Here is a 23,734-nt window from a genome sequence, read left to right as displayed (position 1 = left end):
TTGAGGACCACAGTCTTTCTACCCCTTAAGGACCGGCCACTTTTTTTCCATTCAGACCACTGCAGCTTTCACGGTTTATTGCTCGCTCATACAACCTACCACCTAAATGAATTTTGGCTCCTTTTCTTGTCACTAATAAAGCTTTCTTTTGGTGCTATTTGATTGCTCCTGCGATTTTTACTTTTTATTATATTCATCAAAAAAGACATGAATTTTGGCAAAAAAATGATTTTTTTAACTTTCTGTGCTGACAATTTTCAAATAAAGTAAAATTTCTGTATACATGCAGCGCGAAAAATGTGGACAAACATGTTTTTGATAAAAAAACAAAACCATTCAGTGTATATTTATTGGTTTGGGTAAAAGTTATAGCGTTTACAAACTATGGTGCAAAAAGTGAATTTTGCCATTTTCAAGCATCTATGACTTTTCTGACCCCCTGTCATGTTTCATGAGGGGCTAGAATTCCAGGATAGTATAAATACCCCCCAAATGACCCCATTTTGGAAAGAAGACATCCCAAAGTATTCACTGAGAGGCATAGTGAGTTCATAGAAGATATTATTTTTTGTCACAAGTAAGCGGAAAATGACACTTTGTGACAAAAAAAAAGAAAAAAAAAAAGAATCCATTTCTTCTAACTTGCGACAAAAAAAAATGAAATCTGCCACGGACTCACCATGCCCCTCTCTGAATACCTTGAAGTGTCTACTTTCCAAAATGGGGTCATTTGTGGGGTGTGTTTACTGTCCTCGCATTTTGGGGGGTGCTAATTTGTAAGCACCCCTGTAAAGCCTAAAGGTGCTCATTGGACTTTGGGCCCCTTAGCGCAGTTAGGCTGCAAAAAAGTGCCACACATGTGGTATTGCCGTACTCAAGAGAAGTAGTAGAATGTGTTTTGGGGTGTATTTTTACACATACCCATGCTGGGTGGGAGAAATATCTCTGTAAATGACAATTTTTTCATTTTTTTTACACACAATTGTCCATTTACAGAGTTATTTCTCCCACCCAGCATGGGTATGTGTAAAAATACACCCCAAAACACATTGTACTACTTCTCCCGAGTACGGCGATACCACATGTGTGGCACTTTTTTGCACCCTAACTGCGCTAAAGGGCCCAAAGTCCAATGAGTACCTTTAGGATTTCACAAGTCATTTTGCGGAATTTGATTTCCAGACTACTCCTCACGGTTTAGGGCCCCTAAAATGCCAGGGCAGTATAGGAACCCCACAAATGACCCCATTTTAGAAAGAAGACACCCCAAGGTATTCCGTTAGGAGTATGGTGAGTTCATAGAAGATTTTATTTTTTGTCAAAAGTTAGCGGAAAATTGATTTTTATTGTTTTTTTCACAAAGTGTCATTTTCCACTAACTTGTGACAAAAAATAAAATCTTCTATAAACTCACCATACTACTAATGGAATACCTTGGGGTGTCTTCTTTCTAAAATGGGGTCATTTGTGGGGTTCCTATACTGCCCTGGCATTTTAGGGGCCCTAAACCGTGAGGAGTAGTCTGGAAATCAAATTCCGCAAAATGACCTGTGAAATCCTAAAGGTACTCATTGGACTTTGGGCCCTTTAGCGCAGTTAGGGTGCAAAAAAGTGCCACACATGTGGTATCGCCGTACTCGGGAGAAGTAGTACAATGTGTTTTGGGGTGTATTTTTACACATACCCATGCTGGGTGGGAGAAATAACTCTGTAAATGGACAATTGTGTGTAAAAAAAATCAAAAGATTGTCATTTACAGAGGTATTTCTCCCACCCAGCATGGGTATGTGTAAAAATACACCCCAAAACACATTGTACTACTTCTCCCGAGTATGGCAATACCACATGTGTGGCACTTTTTTGCACCCTAACTGCGCTAAAGGGCCCAAAGTCCAATGAGTACCTTTAGGATTTCACAGGTCATTTTGCGGAATTTAATTTCCAGACTACTCCTCACGGTTTAGGGCCCCTAAAATGCCAGTTCAGTATAGGAACCCCACAAATGACCCCATTTTAGAAAGAAGACACCCCAAGGTATTCCGTTAGGAGTATGGTGAGTTCATAGAAGATTTTATTTTTTTGTCAAAAGTTAGTGGAAAATGACACTTTGTGAAAAAAACAATAAAAATCAATTTTCCGCTAACTTTTGACAAAAAATAAAATCTTCTATGAACTCACCATACTCCTAACGGAATACCTTTGGGTGTCTTCTTTCTAGAATGGGGTCATTTGTGGGGTTACTATACTGCCCTGGCATTTTAGGGGCCCTAAACCGTGAGGAGTAGTCTTGAAACCAAATGTCGCAAAATGACCTGTGAAATCCTAAAGGTACTCATTGGACTTTGGGCCCCTTAGCGTACTTAGGGTGTAAAAAAGTGCCACACATGTGGTACCGCCGTACTCAGGAGAAGTAGTATAATGTGTTTTGGGGTGTATTTTTACACATACCCATGCTAAGTGGGAGAAATATCTCTGTAAATGACAATTGTTTGATTTGTTTTACACACAATTGACCATTTACATAGAAATTTCTCCCACCCAGCATGGGTATGTGTAAAAATACACCCCAAAACACATTATACTACTTTTCCTGAGTACGGCGGTACCACGTGTGACACTTTTTTGCAGCCTAGGTGCGCTAAGGGGCCCAACGTCCTATTCACGGGTCATTTTGAGGCATTTGTTTTCTAGACTACTCCTCGCGGTTTAGGGCCCCTAAAATGCCAGGGCAGTATAGGAACCCCACAAGTGACCCCATGTTAGAAAGAAGACACCCCAAGGTATTCCGTTAGGTGTATGGCGAGTTCATAGAAGATTTTATTTTTTGTCACAAGTTAGTGAAAAATGACACTTTGTGAAAAAAACCCAATAAAAATCAATTTCCGCTAACTTTTGACAAAAAATAAAATCTTCTATGAACTCGTCATACACCTAACAGAATACCTTGGGGTGTCTTTTTTTTCTAAAATGGTGTCACTTGTGGGGTTCCTATACCGCCCTGGCATTTTACGGGCCCAAAACCGTGAGTAGTCTGGAAACCAAATGTCTCAAAATGACTGTTCAGGGGTATAAGCATCTGCAAATTTTGATGACAGGTGGTCTATGAGGGGGCGAATTTTGTGGAACCGGTCATAAGCAGGGTGGCCTTTTAGATGACAGGTTGTATTGGGCCTGATCTGATGGATAGGAGTGCTAGGGGGGTGACAGGAGGTGATTGATGGGTGTCTCAGGGGGTGGTTAGAGGGGAAAATAGATGCAATCAATGCACTGGGGAGGTGATCGGAAGGGGGTCTGAGGGGGATCTGAGGGTTTGGCCGAGTGATTAGGAGCCCACACGGGGCAAATTAGGGCCTGATCTGATGGGTAAGTGTGCTAGGGGGTGACAGGAGGTGATTGATGGGTGTCTCAAGGTGTGATTAGAGGGGGGAATAGATGCAAGCAATGCACTGGCGAGGTGATCAGGGCTGGGGTCTGAGGGCATTCTGAGGGTGTGGGCGGGTGATTGAGTGCCCTAGGGGCAGATAGGGGTCTAATCTGATAGGTAGCAGTGACAGGGGGTGATTGATGGGTAATTAGTGGGTGTTTAGGGTAGAGAACAGATGTGAACACTGCCCTTGGGAGGTGATCGGACGTCGGATCTGCGGGCGATCTATTGGTGTGGGTGGGTGATCAGATTGCCCGCAAGGGGCAGGTTAGGGGCTGATTGATGGGCGGCAGTGACAGCGGGTGATTGATGGGTGGCAGTGACAGGGGGTGATTGACAGGTGATTGACAGGTGATCAGTGGGTTATTACAGGGAAGGACAGATGTAAATAATGCCCTGGCGAATTGATAAGGGGGGGTCTGAGGGCAATCTGAGCGTGTAGGCGGGTGATTGGGTGCCCGCAAGGGGCAGATTAGGGTCTGATCTGATGGGTAACAGTGACAGGTGGTGATAGGGGGTGATTGATGGGTAATTAGTGGGTGTTTAGAGGAGAGAATAGATGGAAACACTGCGCTTGGGTGATCTGATGTCGGATCTGCGGGCGATCTATTGGTGTGGGTGGGTGATCAGTTTGCCCGCAAGGGGCAGGTTAGGGGCTGATTGATGGGTGGCAGTGACAGGGGTGATTGATGGGTGGCAGTGACAGGGGGTGATTGACTGGTGATTGACAGGTGATCAGTGGGTTATTACAGGGAAGGACAGATGTAAATAATGCCCTGGCGAATTGATAAGGGGGGGTCTGAGGGCAATCTGAGCATGTAGGCGGGTGATTGGGTGCCCGCAAGGGGCAGATTAGGGTCTGATCTGATGGGTAACAGTGACAGGTGGTGATAGGGGGTGATTGATGGGTAATTAGTGGGTGTTTAGAGGAGAGAATAGATGGAAACACTGCGCTTGGGTGGTGATCTGATGTCGGATCTGCGGGCGATCTATTGGTGTGGGTGGGTGATCAGTTTGCCCGCAAGGGCGGGTTAGGGGCTGATTGTTGGGTGGTAGTGACAGGGGGTGATTGATGGGTGATAGGTGATTGGCAGGTGATCAGTGGGTTATTACAGGGAAGGACAGATGTAATTAATGCACTGGTGAATTGATAAGGGGGGGGGGGTCTGAGGGCAATCTGAGCGTGTGGGCGGGTGATTGGGTGCCCGCAAGGGGCAGCTTAGGGTCTGATCTGATAGGTAACAGTGACAGGTGGTGATAGGGGGTGATTGATGGGTGATTGATGGGTAATTAGTGGGTGTTTAGAGAAGATGACAGATGTAAACAATACATTTGGGAGGTAATCTGACGGCGGGTTTGCGAGCGATCTAATGGTGTGGGTGGGTGATCAGATTGCCCGCAAGGGGCAGGTTAGGGGCTGATTGATGGGTGGCAGTGACAGGGGGTGACAGGGGGTGATTGATGGGTGATAGGTGATTGGCAGGTGATTGACAGGTGATCAGTGGGTTATTACAGGGAAGAACAGATGTAATTAATGCACTGGCGAATTGATAAGGGGGGGTCAAAGGGCAATCTGAGCGTGTTGGCGGGTGATTGGGTGCCCGCAAGGGGCAGATTAGGGTCTGATCTGATAGGTAAAAGTGACAGGTGGTGATAGGGGGTGATTGATGAGTGATTGATGGGTAATTAGTGGGTGTTTAGAGGAGAGAATAGATGTAAACAATGGATTTGGGAGGTGATCTGATGTCGGATCTGCGGGCGATCTATTGGTGTGGGTGGGTGATCAGATTGCCCGTAAGGGGCAGGTTAGGGGCTGATTGTTGGGTGGCAGTGACAGGGGGTGATTGATGGGTGATTGACGGTTGATTGACAGGTTATCAGGGAAGATAGATGCATACAGTACACAGGGGGGGGGGGGGGGGTCTGGGGAGAATCTGAGGGGTGGGGGGGTGATCAGGAGGGGGCAGGGGGGGGGGATAAAAAAAAAATAGCGTTGACAGATAGTGACAGGGAGTGATTGATGGGTTATTAGGGGGGTGATTGGGTGCAAACAGGGGTCTGGGGGGTGGGCAGGGGGGGGTCTGAGGGGTGCTGTGGGCGATCAGTGGGCGGGGGGGGGGCAGATCAGTGTGTTTGGGTGCAGACTAGGGTGGCTGCAGCCTGCCCTGGTGGTCCCTCGGACACTGGGATCACCAGGGCAGGAGGCAGCCTGTATAATACACTTTGTATACATTACAAAGTGTATTATACACTTTGTAGCGGCGATCGCGGGGTTAACATCCCGCCGGCGCTTCCGTATGGCCGGCGGGATGTTACGGCGGGTGGGCGGAGCCAGTTGCCGGGGGAAGCGCGCGTCATCAATGACGCGATCGCTCCCCCGGCATGCCTAAAGGACGCGCCGCCTGAAGGCGTATTGCGGTCCTTTAGGCGTCCACTTTGCCGCCGCCCATGGGCTGTGGGCGGTCGGCAAGTGGTTAAAGGGGACCTGAAGCGAGGTATATGAGAGCTGCCATATTTATTTTCTTTTAAGCAATACCAGTTGCCTGGCTATCCTGCTAACCCTTTGTCTCTAATACTTTTAACCATAGACCCTGAACAAGCATGCAGCAGATCAGATGTTTCTGAAATTATTGGCAGATCTGACAAAATTAGCTGCATGCTTGTTTCTGGTGTGATTCAGACACTACTGCAGCCAAACAGCCAGGCAACTGGTATTATGTAAAAAACTAATAAATATGGCAGCCTCCAAATACGTTACAATTCAGGTTCCCTTTAAGCCTTCATTCAAGTGAAGCAGGTAAAAAGGATGCCATAGGAGCCCTGTTAAAAACAGTGTCTCCATAGCCGGCAATGCCCCTATTAGCAGTTATAAATGGTAATTTGGGCACCTGCCATCTCAAATTTGTTTTACATTTATTGTAGCACACAATATAGGCCTCCCATGACATGCTAAGTTGTCCTGCTCCACATACTGGAACACTGATACAAGGATTACTCACCTGTTTTGATGGATTACACCCACCTGTTAAAATAGGTCACCTGTAGTAAATAGTACACATTTTAGCACATTTATCCTAATTAGCCAAACAGATAAGCATGCATCTTTTGCTACCTGTTCTAACTGTTGGGATAGGCCTAATGAGTAAAATGTGTCCTGGGTAGCTATTTCGGAGCAACTTGTTAATGTTGATGAAGTATGGGTATACCACTATAAATGGAAAACAAACAGTTCTTATGAAGGCACTTGGGCTTTCCATGGCCAAAGAAAGTCAGAACCCAAAATGTAACTGCTTTGGCTAAATAAAAGCCAAGCACTGGCATTAAAGTTGATATAGCTGAACTATAGCCAGCTGTCAGTGGTGAAAACCAAAGGTGCCATTAAGGACTGCTTCTCCTGGGAGGCCTGTTTAGACTAATGGAATGGGTGTAAATGTACTTCAAGTGGTTTATCCATTATTCATGGATAAACTGATATAATCAGCAAACAAGTGAAGGACATCCCGACTCTTTTTTCCAGCCGTCAAAGGCATAATTAGGGAAGTACAATCAGGTCCAAAAATATTGGGATATCGACACAATTCTAACATTTTTGGCTCTATACACGACCACAATGGATTTGAAACAAAACAAACACATTGGGCTCTATTCACAATCATTTTCTGCATGCGGAAATGCGCTTGCGGTAAATTCCCGACTGAAAAAAGACCATCTTGACATTGAACATTTTTTACGCATGATTATTTACGGCATAAAATTGTACGCATTGTTTACCCGCATGCGTACAAAATGCTGTAAAAATCTGCGAAAGTCGGTAATTCCCACAAAAAATAAATAAGTCAAAATTCACAAAAAAAAGAGGCACCTTATTTCTGACTTAACTACCGATTTTTTATCACCTACTGGTACTTGGTGAAATATTTCGCTTTCCATCGACTTAAATGAAGTCTGGAGCCTTGAGTGCTGTGTTTGCTGGACTTTTTCTGGGGGGGACAAGTTTTTTTACGCATGGTTTCAGCATGTTTACTATGTAATTACGCATGTTTCCCAAATTTTTTTACGCATTGTTCCCGAATGCGGGAAACATGCGGAACATTTTTAGTGAATGTGGAAAAGTGCGAAAATTATCACTGGCGGTAATATAGCAGTAAAAAACCTCTTAGGGTACGTTTCCACTAACGCGAATTTGCATGCGTTCCCCGCATGCAAATTTGCATAACCACTTAAAAGTTAATGAGCCTGTGTCCACTTGTCAGGAAAACGGAGCGTTTTCTTGTGCAGGAAAAATCTGCACAGCAGAGGCATCCGAATTCGGACACTGCAAACACCGCATGCGATTCGCAAACAATGTATTTAATAGGGAATTCGCATGGCAGTTTTTTATGCGAATTTTCATGCGAATTCGTATACGATTTCGCATGGAATAAATGAAAAAGCACACAGGCACGGACATGGTTAAATTCGCACACAGCATCATCCATGCGAAATCGTATGCGAATTTGCAGTAAAATTTGCATACAACTGCATGCGATTTCGCTCCTGCATGCGAATTCGTTCGCAGAGAATCTGCTGCGATTCCCCACCGCACTAGTGGAAACGCACCCTTACAGCATGTGTGATTGTGAATAGAGCCCTATGTGCTTTAACTGCAGAATGTCTGCTTTAATTTGAGGGTATTTACATCCAAATCAGGTGAATGGTGTAGGAATTACAACAATTTGTATTTGTGCCTCCCACTTGTTAAAGAAAACATGTACTGAAAAAAGTTCCCCTGGGGGTACTCATCTTAGTAGGGGAAAGCCTCTGGACCCTATTGAGGCTTCCCCCATCCTCCTGTGTCCCATGGCGGTCTCGCTGCAGCCCACGGAACGCACAGGCGACAATTGTCGGGCTGTGCAATATTTACCTTTTCTGGCTCCAGCGGGGGCGCTGTTGCGGCTCTTCCCACGGAGATAGGCGAAAATAGTCGATCTCCGTCGGGTCCGCTCTACTGCGCAGACGCAGGAGACTTGCGCCTGCGCAGTAGAGTGGCCCAACGGAGATTGGCTATTTTCGCCTATCTCCGTGCAGAGAGCGGATACTGCGCCTGCGCTGGAGCCAAGTGGTAAATATTTACATCGCCGCCGCTCCGGGAGGATTTTCGCTGCCACCGTGGGACCGAGGAGGATGGGGGAAGCCTCAATAGGATCTGGAGGCTTCCCCCACCCGAGGTGAGTACCCCCAGGGGAGGTATTTTCATTACAGATTTTCTTTAAGGGACCAAAAGTAGTGGGACAGAATAATAAATCAAACATTCACTTTTTAATACTTGGTTGCAAATCATTTACAGCACAGTTCCCCAATCCTATCCTCAAGGCCCACGAACAGTACATGTTTTGCAGAAAACCACAAACATGCACAGGTGAAGTAATTAGTGTCTCAGCAGAGCTGATTAACTACCTCTGTGGATTTCCACAAAACATGCATTGTTGGTGGGCCTTGAGGACAGGGTTGTGGAACACTGCTTTACAGTCAATTACAGCCTGAAGTCTGTAACGCATAGACATCACCAGATGCTGGGTTTCATCCCTGGTGATGTTCTGCCAGGCCTCTACTGCAACTGTCTTCAGTTCCTGCTTGTTCCTGGGGCATTTTCCCTTCAGTTTTGTCTTCAGCGAGTGAGCAAGTGAAATGCATGCTCAATCGGATTCAAGTCAGTTAATTGACTTGGCCATTGCATAACATTTCCCTTCAGAAACTCTCTGGATGCTTTTGCAGTATGCTTTGGGTCATCTGTCCATTTGCACTGTGAAGTCCCGTCCCCTAAGTTCTGAAGCATTTGGCTGAATATGAGCAAATAATATTACCCATAACACTTCTGAATACATCCTGCTGCTTTTCTCAACAATCAAGAGAAGATTTCACCAGAGTAAATACAGAGGGTTTACAAGATTTAAACCACTGGTGAGCCTTAGGCCAAATTAGTTTGCCAAACGACATCTAAAAAGTCTTCACAGTTCTGGAACAACATCCTATGGACAGATGAGAAGAAGATCAATTTGTACCACAGTGATGGGAAGAGAAGAGTATGGAGAAGGAAAGGAACTGCTCATGATCCTAAGCATACCACCTCATCAGTGAAGCATGGTAGTGGTAGTGTCATGGCATGGGCATGTATGGCTGCCAATGGTACTGGTTCTCTTGTATTTATTGATGATGTGACTGTTGACAAAAGCAGCAGGATGAATTCAGAAGTGTTTAGGGCAATATTATGTGCTCATATTCAGCCAAATGCTTCAGAACTCATTGGAAGGTGCTTCGCAAAAGCATACTGCAAAAGCAACCAAAGAGTTTTTGAAGGGAAAGGAGTGGAATGTAATGCAATGTCCAAGTCAATCACCTGACCTGAATCCAATTGAGCAATCATTTTACTTGCTGAAGACAAAACTGAAGGAAAAATGCCCAAAGAACAAGCAGGAACTGAAGACAGTTGCAGTAGAGGCCTGACAGAGCATCACCAGGGATGAAACCCAGCATCTGGTGATGTCTATGCGTTCCAGACTTCAGGCTGTAAATTGACTGCATAGGATTTGCAAACAAGTATTAAAAAGTGAAAGTTTGATTTATGATTATTATTCTGTCCCATTACTTTTAGTCCCTTAACAATAGGAGGCACATAAGCAAACTGTTGTAATTCCTACACCTTTCACCTGATTTGGATGTAAATACCCTAAAATTAAAGCTGACCGGCTGCAGTTAAAGAACATCGTGTTTATTTCATTTCAAATCTATTGTGGTTGTGCATATAGCCAAAAATGTTAGAATTGCGTCGATGTCCCAATATTTATGGACCTGACTGTATGTCCTGAAAGTGTGTGTTGGAATAGATTCTATGGGCCCTGGGTCACCTGATCTTGCCATTACAACAATGGGCTGGTATCCCTGAATCTTTGTACAAGGTTTCAGAACAGATCTAAGACTTGGAAGACCTATTTGTGATGCAACACTCTGTGTTCCAGCTGCTGACAAAACTATAATTCATATGGAATTAATTAGCAAACATTAATGTTTTCATGTAAGTGGAGTTGTTTTTAACAGACTAAAAATTCCTTTGAATATTAATCCAGGAAATCATCCCCTTTCCCGTCTATTGAGTGATGACTTAAGCCTAGTACACACTAGCAATTTTGATAGGCCAATCATTGGTCAATTTTACCACCTCCATGTAGTATGACCATTTACCTATATAATCTGCATAGAATTGAAAATCTGTTTGGTCCTCATACTACATGGAGGTGGTAAAATTGACCAATCATTGGCCAATCAAAATTCCTTGTGTGTACTAGCCCTAATGTCGTCACCAGCAGAGGTAGCTTGAGATAAGCCTTTTGTTTTATGGCAATGTTCCAGTATTTGTGCAGACATGTTTGCAGCATAGTCTTGTAAAGCGCTTCCTGATTAGACCGTGGCAGTTGCACATTACTTACGATCAGCTCAGACAAGTCCTGTTCAATGGACCCCTCATATTTTTCAGTGTATACGGGTTTCATTATCTTTTCACATTCTGGAAAGAAGAGTAAAAATGCAAGGCAATAAGTGAGATGTAATGGGCTGATCAAGGTCTTCCATCATCCTCATCTGAACTATGGCAGCAGTGATGCTAGCCTCTTTTAGATGCATAAAGAGAATCGGCCAACATGACAGTAGTTCCAAGCAGCCATGATACAACATATTAATACTAATAATAATAATAATAATAGACAAAAAAGAGCACAGCCAAGCTAAACATCTTTTGGTACTTGCACATTTTACTGTCTACAAACATTGACTGCCTCCTGTTTAAACTATATGTACTCCTGATGCACCTTTCCTGAGTTGCAGGATGTGGAATAAGGCGTGTCCACTGCACCTGGCTGCCAGCAGCACTAACCTGGCCACCAGAGTTTCCAGCCCTGGTGTGCAATCCACTATCAAACTAGACATAGAGCTAAAATAAAAATTTGTCAGATTAAAGAAAGGCCCAGCCCGCTGCCCAGCGAGTAAGTCAAGTGGGAAAGGGGACAAGGATTCCAGTAAAGTGGGGGACATCACATTAAAAGTATTGGACACCTCTCGTTCAATACGTCCTAAGGGCTGGAACCCACTAGAGCGATTTTTTGAGCATTTAGGGAGCACTTTAAAACGCTAGCGCTTTCCCTAAACGCTCTGCCAATGTAGATAATGTAACAAATTCCAAAGTAGCGATTAGCAAAATCGCAATCGCAGGACATGCAGCATTTTTGAAGCGTTTGCGCTTCAATGTAATGTATTGAAGCGCTGGCAAATCACTCATGAATCGCTACACATAGTGATTTGAGTGCGATTGCAAGCTGTAATAAAATTCTCATACATTGAAAGGACCAATCAGAATTAAAATTGCTACACAATCGCTGGCAAAAAGCTTACACTTTTTAAAATCTCTCCCAAAAGCGCTGGAAAACGCTCATGAAATCGCTTACAAAACTCTGAATAAAAACGCTAGCGATCGCGATTTGTAGTGGGTTCCAGGCCTAACTCAGAAATGGAGCATGGCATGGACGCATAGTGCAAATCAAAGCTAAGACTCTCAGATTCACAACGATATGTACATTTCAAAAGGAGAGTTAATTTAAATAGCAGGCAGTCAAATTTAGTAGACAGTATAACACCCAAGTATTTATGGGGCAAAATGTACACCAATTTGCAGTTCGCATCACATGGCAGCCTGACAGCATTTCACAGATCAGCCCATTTATAAAACAGTTTAAGAAGCCTTTGCTGTGCTGTTACTAGATGTGAATTAAATAGTGATGGGGCAAGAGACTGCGGCTGTGCATACCTATCAATCTACCGCCAGGAGATTTGGGCAGGTAAATGGCTTAACCTGCTCCTGCACAAGTCCCTGCGGCGTTAATTACTATTCCCCCTCCAGGCCGCCATGGATAGAGGGGGAAAGATGTAATTTGGCTTTCAGCTATTGCTGGCGTTCCAGGGTGGCATACACAAACACCAAGGGGGACTCTGCTGTAATAAATAATTCATACTACAATGCATGCATACACTCATAATTAAAGAAAAGTAAATAGGCCCCCTTCCTCCTGATCTCCCCAGGCATGTATCTATGTTGCTGTCTCTTTAATCTGACCGTATAGGTTCTTGGTCATAAAAGGTTAAATCTCTGTACTGTAACTTCTACCTTCAAAAGAGGGCCTTTCGCCTGGCTCATCCTTCCAGCATTGCTGCATAAGATCAGATGCCTCCTTAAAGCTGTTTTGAAGATCATCAGTCATGTCTGGCCTTTGACCATCCCTCACACCAAGCGACAACTGACTGTCAGTGAGAACATCTAAGTAATAAATAAATAAAGTTACCCACAGTGCATTGTTTTCATCCCTTGTGTATGTACACTGTGCTCCTTAGCTTTGTGTCATTGATAGCATCTAAATAAAAACAATTTTATAAAAGCAACACATGCTTTATGTAGTATGTTGAATTTATCTCTTATGACTGTGTACTGCAGAGTTACTGACATAATATATTTGAGTTAAAAATTTGTAATGAAAAAGGAAGACATTGTTTCACTATAAAAAACGGTGTCAAATCTGCCAATCAGTGACTCCGAAGCAGAATGCAGGTTGGGACAACTGTAAGGACAGGGTACCTTTATCACAGTTATTTAAATGAAAGAAACCAAAGTGACAGTTTTTTGCTGAGAAGAGACCAACATACTGTACATCCCCAGTCCTGACAGTAGAGGACTAAAACAAGCATCTTCTCTTCCTTGTATAATCCACAGGAACAATGTCTGTTTGGGAATATTTGATCAGATCTACGGACAAACAGGATGATTGGTCAAAACTAAACACAAACATGGATCTGGAAGTTTGAGGAAAAAATGAACTGGGCTCTGAGCAGTGATAGTGATTTGGAGGTCTGCTGCTCTGATCCTGGTACTGCCTGATGGTATGATCGATTCAGACTTCAAGTCCAGGTATACATATAGATTTTCTCTTATTTGTAAGTATTAGCCTCTGCAGCATTAGAGTCCCAAGTGAGTTTCCTGGCCCGGACACTGTCTGAAATAAATGTGTATGTTCTCCACTTGTCTGTGTGGCTGGGCACCGAGCGTTCCTCCCATGCCTACTAGTGGGATAATTGACTTTTGCTAAAGCCTGGCACACACATCTAGTTTTGATTGGTCAAGGACTGGCCAATTTTGCCACCTCCATGTAGTATGAAGGCCAACAGATTTTGAATGCAGTTAGAAGATTATGCAGGTAAGCTATCCTACTACATGGAAGTGGTCAAACTGGCCAATCAAAATTGGATGTGTGTACCAGGCTTTATGTAAACTGACCCTAGAGTATGGCAATATGGCAGACATTGACTGAGGTACAGACACATAGTAAACATATACATGCATGACCATAGTAAACATATACATGCATGTCCCAACCTAAGTGAGCAGACTCAGTGAGGCCATTGCACTCCTTAACTGCCCATGCACTATAGGTCCTACAGGTGAAAACATTTTACAAATATCAGTTTGTTGGTTCAACACTGCAACAAAGAAATTTAGATTCTGTACTAACTTAAAAATAAATCCATATTTTTTTACATCAAAATGTTATATATTACATTTCAGATAATATTTGGGTCTTTCCAGAGTGCATATCCTGGGATGCCTAGAGGGATTGGTAGGGGCAACTTTTACTTGTTTCAGTTATCCGGTCTCCAGTCTTTGCCATATTCTTGGCTTGCTACAGTTCCCTCCACTCCTCCTTCATTCAGCTCTTCCTGGGTTATGATGCACTATGAGGCTGACTAACAGCAGAGCACAGTGTAGGATACTGCAGCATGGAAAGGACATGGTGGCAGGCAGTAGCTAGATGAAAACTGGAAACTAGGCAGGTAGAACATAGATGTGGTACCTACACCAATCTCCCTCAGCATGCCCCATACATGCACTCTCTAAACTGGTGGGGGCAGAACAGATATTGGTTCAGGCAGTCCAAAGGATCTAGGCCAGGATTCAATGATCTTTCAAGACTGGTCTGCATTTCTCAAAAAAAAAATAAAAAAAAAATCTGCCATTTGATTGCAAAGCTTGGCAACCATTTCCTAACCATATCAGCTGAAAGCAAGGTTAGCTGAAAGGTGTGTGAACTGGCAGTTGTGCAACTGCCATCATCTAATATGTGTTTTTGTGCGTTTGGTTTTTTTAACCACTTCCCAACTGAGGGGTTTTACCCCCTGACCACCAGAGCAATTTTCACCTTTCAGCGCTCCTTCCATTCATTCGTCTATAATTTTATCATTACTTATCGCAATGAAATGAACTATATCTTGTTTTTTTTCGCCACCAATTAGGCTTTCTTTAGGTGGGACATTATGCCAAGAATAATTTTATTCTAAATGTGTTTTAATGGGAAAATAGGAAAAAATGTGGGAAAAAAAATTATTTTTCAGTTTTCGGCCTTTATAGTCTTTAAATAATGCATGCTACTGTAATTAAAACCCATTAAATGTATATGCCTATTTATCCCGGTTATAAAACCGTTTAAATTATGTCCCTATCACAATGTTTGCCGCCAATATTTTAGTTGGAAATAAAGGTGCATTTTTTTCAGTTTTGCGTCCATCCCTAATTACAAGCCCATAGTTTATAAAGTAACAGTGTTATACCCTCTTGACATAAATATTTAAAAAGTTCAGTCCCTAAGGTAACTATTTATGTATTTTTTTAAAATTGTAAAAAAATTTTTATTTTTTTTTTAATTACAAAAAAAAAATTGGGGAGTGTGGGAGGTAAGGAGTTAATTTTTTGTGTAAAACAAGTTTATTTGTGTGTAAAAAATGGTTAGGGTGTAGTTTTACTATTTGGCCACAAGATGGCAACATTACCAATTTGTTTCATGCGACCTGCAAGCGTCCTTCCCGACGCTTGCAGGAAGTAGAAAGAGGCTGGGACTTTGTTATTTTTTCACAATGATCGCGCTGCTCAGCCGAGCGGCAGCAGATCATTGCGGGGCTTAGATCAACGAACGGGAATGGATTTTCCCGTTCGTTGATCTCTGGGCGAGCGGGCGGCGGCGTGTTTACTAGCGGCGGGCGGCGTGTTTATGAGCGGGAGCGCGGACAGCGGCGGGAGTGCGCAGAGTACGGATTTCTCCGTCCCTGGGGGTGAAAGGATGGAAAAAGGGGCGGAGAAATCCGTACGCGCGGGGGTAAAGTGGTTAAATATGTTTGGCAGGTCTTAAGTGGTTTCCCATGGAAACTGCCGCTCGATTGAGTGGCCTTTCCATGTCAGTTAACGGAGGGTGTCTCCGTGAACAGCCGGAGAGCCGCCGATCGCGGCTCGCCGGCAAAATGTACACTCGCGGGGAAGAAATCCCAGCTGTTTACATCATACGGTGCAGCGCCGTAAGGCAGATCGGTGATCCCTGGCCTCTGATTGGCCGGGGATCGCCGGCATATGATAGGCTGAAGCCTATCCTTCAATGCGCAGGACGGATATCCGTCCTGCGCAGCCCATGGAGTGAGAGGGAGGGATGGGAAGGCAGGGAGCGCCGAAAACGCTGCGGAGGGTGGCTTTGAAGAGCCCCCCCGCAAAGCGCAGCAAGCCGGCGGCGATCAGACCCCCCCAGTAGGACATCCCCCTAGTGGGGAAAAGTCTGATCGCCCTGGCTAAATCCTGATCTGTGCTGCAGGCTGGAGAGCCCACGCAGCACAGATCCTGCAAAACACCCCTGGTCCTTAAGTGGTTAAACGATCCAGTCTCATGACCAGAAACCGCAAAACATAAAAACACTAAGTAACTGTAGTTATAAAAGACTCAGGCCCTTTTACACTTAATCAGTTGCACTTAGTTATAAATGAAAGAAAAAACTGATTTTCAAAGTAATGCCCAGGTTTTCCTATGGCACAGTTCCCACTATACGCGTTTTAACTGCAATCTTTATCACAATGCACTGCTATGTAAAAAACACGGGTACTTATGTATTATCCCGTCTGGAAAGTTTGGCAGTTTTTGTTAACGTTCTGTTTTCTCCCCCAGGAAGATCTGGCCATTTTTGAAAAGCTGAAAGTCCAGGCTTTCTGTTGTACCGGGTCCCGAGTCGGTATGATACCCACTTGCAAAGTTATGGGGTTTTGAAAGAGGTGTCCACTGAACTTGGCTGCAGAAAGTGCAATTACAGAAGTACGGAACAAACCCAACATGATGATAAGCAGCACAACTGGTAGGTCTTCTTCCTTTGCAGCATAAATATGTGTCCTCATAACTTATGTTAAGTGCCCTGGATCTCATTACAGATGAAGGAGCAGCACATCTATGCACCCTCGTCTTCTCTCTGTCTTACTGGCATTTGCAGGTGACTCAATTCCACTGTGCTCTCTGCAGCAAAGTGCATTCCTTGAGAAAACCACCTGTGTCTCTTCCTCATAGGGTACTACACAATTACCTAAAACATACTGTACTTCAGAGAATAGATAGAGGACAACTGATTAAAAAACACATGGCAGAACAAAAGTGTGCCTTACTTTCATAGGGCTCCTTGTCGCTAAGAATCACCCAAATAACTATTCCAAAGCTGTAAACATCGGATTTCACAGTAGCTCTGGTGTTTATTTCCCGGAGGTGTTCAGGTGCCAAATAACTCAATGTGCAGGCACTGACAGGCTTGGCCGTATCGCTTTTTCTACTGCGACTCCTTTTTCGACTAGTTTCTTCCTTGGTTAAAGTACTCCATTTCTGAAAGGCTGCAACGCCAAGATCTGCAATCTGTGGAGACATGGTTAATCCCAGGTCAGACATAACTACTAAAATCTTGTAAAAATACAAATCTTGGTGCTTTAACCTAACTGGTGGTAACCCTGAGTCAGGCTTGGGGTGGAAAAAATAAGCCAGGAGTGGTAATCCCGAGCCTGACTCGGAGTAGCCAGAGGGAGGTTTGTGCAAAACCTGAAGCGCAGCAGGCGTTTCAACTCACCTCCCCCAGGACACAGATGATGGCAGCCGTTTTTCAGTCCTCTGAGGTTCTGGATCCCCCTGGTGAGATTACGATTTGTCATCATGACGACAGCCGGCAATCTCACTATAGGGTAAGAGCGCCACTCGGAGGACAGAGGGAGAATTGTGGAGCTGGATCCCACGGAGGTAAGTGCAGGGCTGCCGCAGATCTCTTTGCAGTAAGATTTTTTCCCCCCAGTTTTAGAGTCTAAAAGCATGCAAAAAAATGGCACTGCTTTTAGACTCCAAAATCCAGATATAATCATACCGCCAGAGAGGTTAATAAAAACCTGAACTGGGATGAGAGTGGAAGAAGCCACTGCTGGCTTTTAAAACTTCCACATACCTGGCTTTGTCCATATTCTCTCCCTTTATGCCATCTGAATCACTGGCTCAACGCGAGTATGGAGAATTAGAGATCCCTTTGACTCCAGTTTTAGTTAATTGGTTTCATGCTACTTCCATGCATACAGATAAGAGACTAATCAATACAAAAGATTGCTGTGACCAGTGTTGGTGTTCAAACTGGGTACAGAAAATTTGAACACCCAAATAATCCCGATTGCAGCTGTTCAGCAGTGCACCTGAATGAGCGGACAAGGTCAGGAGGAGTTTGCTGCCTTGTGTGTCATGTTGTGCTTCATGACTTTCCGATACTTCCTCCTTCCAAACTGGAAGGAGAAACTATTGGGGTCACGTGAAGCTCAACATGACACACAAGGCAGTGAACTTCTACTGATCCTGTCCACTTGTTCAGGTGCTGAACAGCTGCAATCGGGAGTATTCAAGTGTTCAAATTCACTTTACCAAATTCGAACACCAACACTAACTATGACAGCCAAGCAAATGGCATTTTCTAAGATTTGTATTATTCCCAGTTCATGTTTTTAACCACTTGCCGACCGCGCACTCATAACGCGCGTCGGCAAAGTGGCAGCTGCAGGACCGGCTGCAGGCTAATTAATCAGGAAGCAGCCACTCGCGCGAGCGGCTGCTTCCTGTCAATTCACGACGGGGGGCTTCGTGAATAGCCTGCGGGCCGACGATCGCGGCTCGCAGGCTAAATGTAAACACAAGCGGAAATAATCCGCTTTGTTTACATTCGTACAACGCTGCTAACAGTAGCAGCGTTGTACCAGATCAGCGATCTCCGGCCAATCAGCGGCCGGGGATCGCTGTCACATGACAGGCAGGAGCCTGTTAGAGGCTGCACAGGACAGATCCGTTCCTGTGCAGCCTCTGATCTCCGGGGGGAAGGGAGGTAGGAGAGGGAGGGGGGAATGTCGCCGCAGAGGGGGGCTTTGAGGTGCCCCCCCCCCAAAACTCAGGCAGGCAGGAGCGATCAGACACCCCCTGCACATCATCCCCATAGGGGGGAAAAAAGGGGGGGGGGCGATCTGGTCGCTCTGCCTGCTACCTGATCTGTGCTGGGGGCTGCAGAGCCCACCCAGCACAGATCACAGAATACAGCGCTGGTCCTTAAAGAGAACCCGAGGTGTGTTTAAAGAATGTTATCTGCATACAGAGGCTGGATGTGCCTATACAGCCCAGCCTCTGTTGCTATCCCAAACCCCACTAAGGTCCCCCTGCACTCTGCAATCCCTCATAAATCACATCCATGCTGTGAGGCTGTGTTTACATCTGTAGTGTCAGTCTCAGCTGCTCCCCCGCCTCCTGCATAGCTCCGGGCCCTGCCCCCGTCCCTTCCCTCCAATCAGCAGGGAGGAAAGGGATGCAGGCGGGGACTGGAGTTCTGCAGGAGGCGGGAGAGCAGCAGACTGACACTATAGAGATAAACACAGCCAGCTCTGACAAGCTGTTTGTCAGCAGCATGGCTGTGATTTATGAGGGATTGCAGAGTGCAGGGGGACCTTAGGGGGGTTTGGGATAGCAACAGAGGCTGGGCTGTATAGGCAGATCCAGCCTCTGTATGCAGATAATATTCTTCAAACCCACCTCGGGTTCTCTTTAAGGGGGGATAAAGCGTGGATCCTCAAGTGGTTAAAGAGAGTCTAAAGCCAATAAAATTACCTCTTTTGTCTCTCCAGTCCTCTTCAGCATTAAGATCAAAGATGATTTGCTGCATCCCCGTGGGAGAACAATGTATTTCACCCCCCAAATCCCGGGGCAAAAATTCTACGACTTTCCAAGTCGCAGATTTTTCTGCCTGGGGGAGCCAGAGCTGAGCGCAGTAGCTCTGCCTCCAGTGAAGTCAGTCTCCACCGATCTTTGCCTCTACCCACCACTCTCAGAGAAAAAAGACTGAGAGGGGTGGGGAGAAGGGGAGATTGACTGCACTGGAGGCAGAGCTACTGTGCTCAGCTCTGCCTTTTACAGGAAGTAACAGAGGATTTTGTCCCGGGGATTTCAGGGGGGATAAATACAACGTTCTGCCGCAAGGATGCAGTGATTCATATTTGATGTTAATGCTGAAGAGGACTGGGGAGTAAAAAGAGGTAATTTTATTGGCTTCAGACTCTCTTTAAGGCACAGTAGTCAGGGACGGATCAAGATCAAGTTGCGCCTGGGGCAAGGTCAGGTTTTGGCGCCTAAAGGTCAGGTTTTGGCGCCTAAACTGCCATTCATTTTGCCGCCTTTTTAAGAATTCAACAAACTGCGCCTGGGGCAAGATACCCGCTTGCCCCCCCCCTAGATCCGTCCCTGACAGTCGTCAAGTACGGCTTAAAAGTCCATTCAAGGCACAGATGTTTTCCTAGATCTGTGTAGGTTTAGCACTCAGTTGCAGAGCTTGTTTATGTGTACGTAGAAGCCCATATCAAATCACTGCATGTTTAGTCACTGATACATTTTTTATACATGCATAGTTTCTGATCAAAGCTATAGTGAAAGGGGGAAGAGACTATAGAGGCTTAAACAATCATTCATCTAATGGTCTGTAGAGCAGTTATCTACTTTATATAAGCTAGGATGTTGATTGTCTGGTTTAAATGCTACATGCTTGAGGAAAAAAAAGCCAGATATACCCTGAAACAAGGCAATGAAAGAGCTAGTTGCAATGTACCCATTCTGCATTTGCAAAAACTGAAGTGTATTTATTACAGTGTACTTTAACATAAAGAAGAAACAATATACGGTACTGGTTTACCTTCACATGAAACTCATCATCTGCCAAAATGTTTGTTGGCTTTAGGTCCTTGTGGATGACTTTCTGACTATGCAAATAGGCCATTCCTTCAATAATTTCCAGGATAAAACGAGCTTTCACAGAAAGCGGTACGTTTGTCTAGACTCGCATGAAGAAAATGAACAAGTATTAAGAGAAGTATTAAGAGGCACATTATAGTCAGAAGATTAAATCTAGCAACAACTATAATGCTTCATACACACTTGAGATAAAAGTCTTTGGAAAAGGCAAGATCACAGACCAATTTTACCCCCTTCCATGTAGTATGAGAGCCATACTCTACACAGTCTATTCTATGGAGCTGCACTCCCCATCAGATAAAAATCTTTGCAAGATGCTGCACACAAAGATGCCCGTACACACTCAAAAGATCATTATCTGCAAAAGATCTGTTCCTGCAAAAGATCCATTCCTGCAAAATGCATTCATAGTCTATGATATCTGCAGAGCCTCGTACACACCTTGTTTAACAGACAATCATCTGCAGATCAGATCCACCAGGATGGATTTTCAGATCTGCAGATGATTGCCAGATATGCAGATGAAGTCTGTTAAACAAGGTGTGTATGATGATCTGCAGATCTCATAGACTATGAATGCATTTTGCAGGAATGGATCTTTTGCAGGAACAGATCTTTTGCAGATAATGATCTTTTGAGTGTGTACGGGCATCTTTGTGTACAGCATCTTCCAAAGATTTTAGACAGGAGGCCAGGGAGTCGAGCGGGCGTCTGTCAGCGCGTATCTCCGCCTCTCCCCCGCCCCTCTCAGTCTTCGTTCGCTGAGAGGGGCGGGGGAGAGGCGGCAATGCGCCGCTGATTGACGCGACTAAAGGCAGGGTTGCAGCCGTTAGCCCTGCCTCTAGGAGCAGCAAAATCTACGACCAATTTGGTAGTTGATTTTGCAGGGGGGGGGGGGGGGGGGGTTGGGGGTGAAGGGACCCCCGAACTATGAGCTCTGAAGCGAGAATTATTCTCGCTTCAGTGTCTCTTTAAAAGAAAAAAATGACACACTGACACTTTTTTTTTAGCATTGCTATCACAGACCATCAATATGCCATGCTTCTGTGTTTGACAAGATATAAAAGCCTAAAACACTAACAAATAGGAGCTGATTATTTAAAGGTTTTTAAAAATCAGCAAATCAAAACCTTATCACCTATTTAAAGCACCCTGTAATCAGGATGAAAAATAGTTAGATAGTTACCTCAGTAGGGGGGAGCCTCTGCATGGTCCAGAGTCTTCTCCATTCTCACTGTGCCCCTCTGCTCCAGAGCTGGGACGCTCTTCACAATATTCAACTTTAATGACGAGTATTGCTTGTGGCCACGCTCCCCTCAGTGCACTAGAGCTGCTTGTGTACGGCTTTCTTCTCCGTGCATGAGCAGCACTATGCTACTGTGCAGATGCAGACCATCCGTGTGCCTGCGCAGTGTGACCACACTCATACACGGAGGGGAGCGTGTCGGCGAATAAGGTCCTGGCCAGCAGAAGACGGGTGATGGACATATCGGAAGCCTTTGGAGCATCCATAAGCTTTCCTTAACTGTTGTAAGCATGCTAACTTTTTTTTTTTTTCTCCTTTTACCCCACACTGACTAAGTAAAGCGGCGTATGCGCGGTTTTGGTGTCATACCTGTGTTAATACATTTAGCAAATTTCCTTTGGTCATATATTCCATCACCAAAGAGTAGTTGCCGTCTTCCAAGAGGATGCCGAGCAGCTTTACAACCCGCTGATGATTCAGCCTGTGCATTATTTTACCTTCTTGAAGAAGATCGTTTTTGTATCTAGAAATACAAGGAGGTTTGTTGTTAAAAAAAAAAGTTAATATCACAACTTGAGACAACTAAATCATAATGCTTCTCCAATCTGTTGCTACAATTGTAACAGGATTTATGTTGACTTATGACAAGATGCATTCAGGCATACTAAATAATGAAAAGAATGTGAGCTGTAATGTACAGGCATGTAGACCAGTTTGGTGGTTGGTTTTGGTCTAATAATAAGATCAAAGTTTAGTTCATATTTGTATTTTGAGTTTAACAGATTTATATGAATAAACCAAAGTAATGTTTTTACGTTAAATACCTATGAAAGTACCACCGCATATGGGGCTTGATTCCCTAACCATTAGTTTGCACGTGCAAACTAGGGTGCTAAGTAGTCACCCTCCTTTTAATATGTCAAGTCTGCCATTCTAACCCAATCAGCCTGACATAATAATCTCCAGCCTTGTGCTCATCAACATTCTCACCTGAGTTAACAAGACGATTACTGAAATGATCTCTGCAGGTCCTTTAGGGTACGTTTCCACTCGAGCGAATCTGCATGCGTTTCCTGCATGCAGATTCGCTCAACCAATACAAGTGGATGGCGCCGTTTCCACTTGTCAGGAATTCTGTGCGGCTCGCTATGCAGAAAAAATCTGCACAGCAGAGCCGTCAGAATTCGCACGCCGCACACCCGCACACGAATCGTCGGTAATGTAACTAAATAGGAAAACCGCAAGCTCTTTAGTCTTGCGGTTTTCCCGGCGTTTCCGCGTACGATTTCGTCTAAAAACCCATGTCAATGCTCGCCGGCATTGACATGGTTAAAATCGCGTCGTTAAAACCGCGGGCGATTCCGTGTGAAAATTCGCATGGAAACGTCAACGAATCCGCAACCGCATGCAGATTCGTTGACGCGGTTTCCACGAGCAAATCGCGCCGCTCAAGTGGAAACGTACCCTGAATGACAGCAATGAAATGCAGTGGAAAGGTTTTTTGGGGGATTCAGTTAATTTTCATGGCAAAAAAGGACTATGCAATTCATCTGAACACTCTTCATAACATTCGAGAGTATATGCAAATTGCTATTATAAAAACTTAGGCACCAACTTTTCTCATTTCCAATATTTTTTACAGTCGCAAAACTTTTGGCCAGGACTGTAGATCCCGTTTTTTATTTTTCTTCACATTTGTCCTTAACCTCCTTGCTGTTCTGATTCTTTCCAGATTTTAGGGTCTAAAAGAGGTGCATTTTTTTTTCACTCTTTCAGACCTTGAGGGCCCTTTTCCACCAGCGCGTTTGCGCTGGCTGAATCGCAAAACCGCAAACCGCTAGCGATTTTACAATCGCTACGGTTTGCTTTTTAACATAGGAATCGCGGTAGGTCA

General features: G+C 44.6%; 1 protein-coding gene across 3 annotated transcripts in view; it reads right to left on the bottom strand.

Moving 5' to 3' along the window:
- RIPK1 (receptor interacting serine/threonine kinase 1) overlaps window positions 1–23,734 on the bottom strand; it is a 74,447-nt gene that overhangs the window by 27,025 nt on the left and 23,688 nt on the right. For all 3 annotated transcript variants that reach the window (XM_068236812.1, XM_068236813.1, XM_068236815.1), the window contains 5 exons: window positions 22,210–22,363; window positions 20,536–20,673; window positions 16,961–17,201; window positions 12,615–12,764; window positions 10,888–10,964 (listed from right to left, as the gene is read on the bottom strand). In XM_068236812.1, the coding sequence (XP_068092913.1) occupies window positions 10,888–10,964; window positions 12,615–12,764; window positions 16,961–17,201; window positions 20,536–20,673; window positions 22,210–22,363 (760 nt within the window). The remainder of the gene's footprint in view (window positions 1–10,887; window positions 10,965–12,614; window positions 12,765–16,960; window positions 17,202–20,535; window positions 20,674–22,209; window positions 22,364–23,734) is intronic.

The sequence above is a fragment of the Hyperolius riggenbachi genome, chromosome 5 (assembly GCF_040937935.1).
Source record: "Hyperolius riggenbachi isolate aHypRig1 chromosome 5, aHypRig1.pri, whole genome shotgun sequence".
NCBI classification, from domain to species: domain Eukaryota; kingdom Metazoa; phylum Chordata; class Amphibia; order Anura; family Hyperoliidae; genus Hyperolius; species Hyperolius riggenbachi.
Note: the sequence above shows the minus strand (reverse complement) of the source record. Positions and strands in the feature narration are given on the sequence as shown.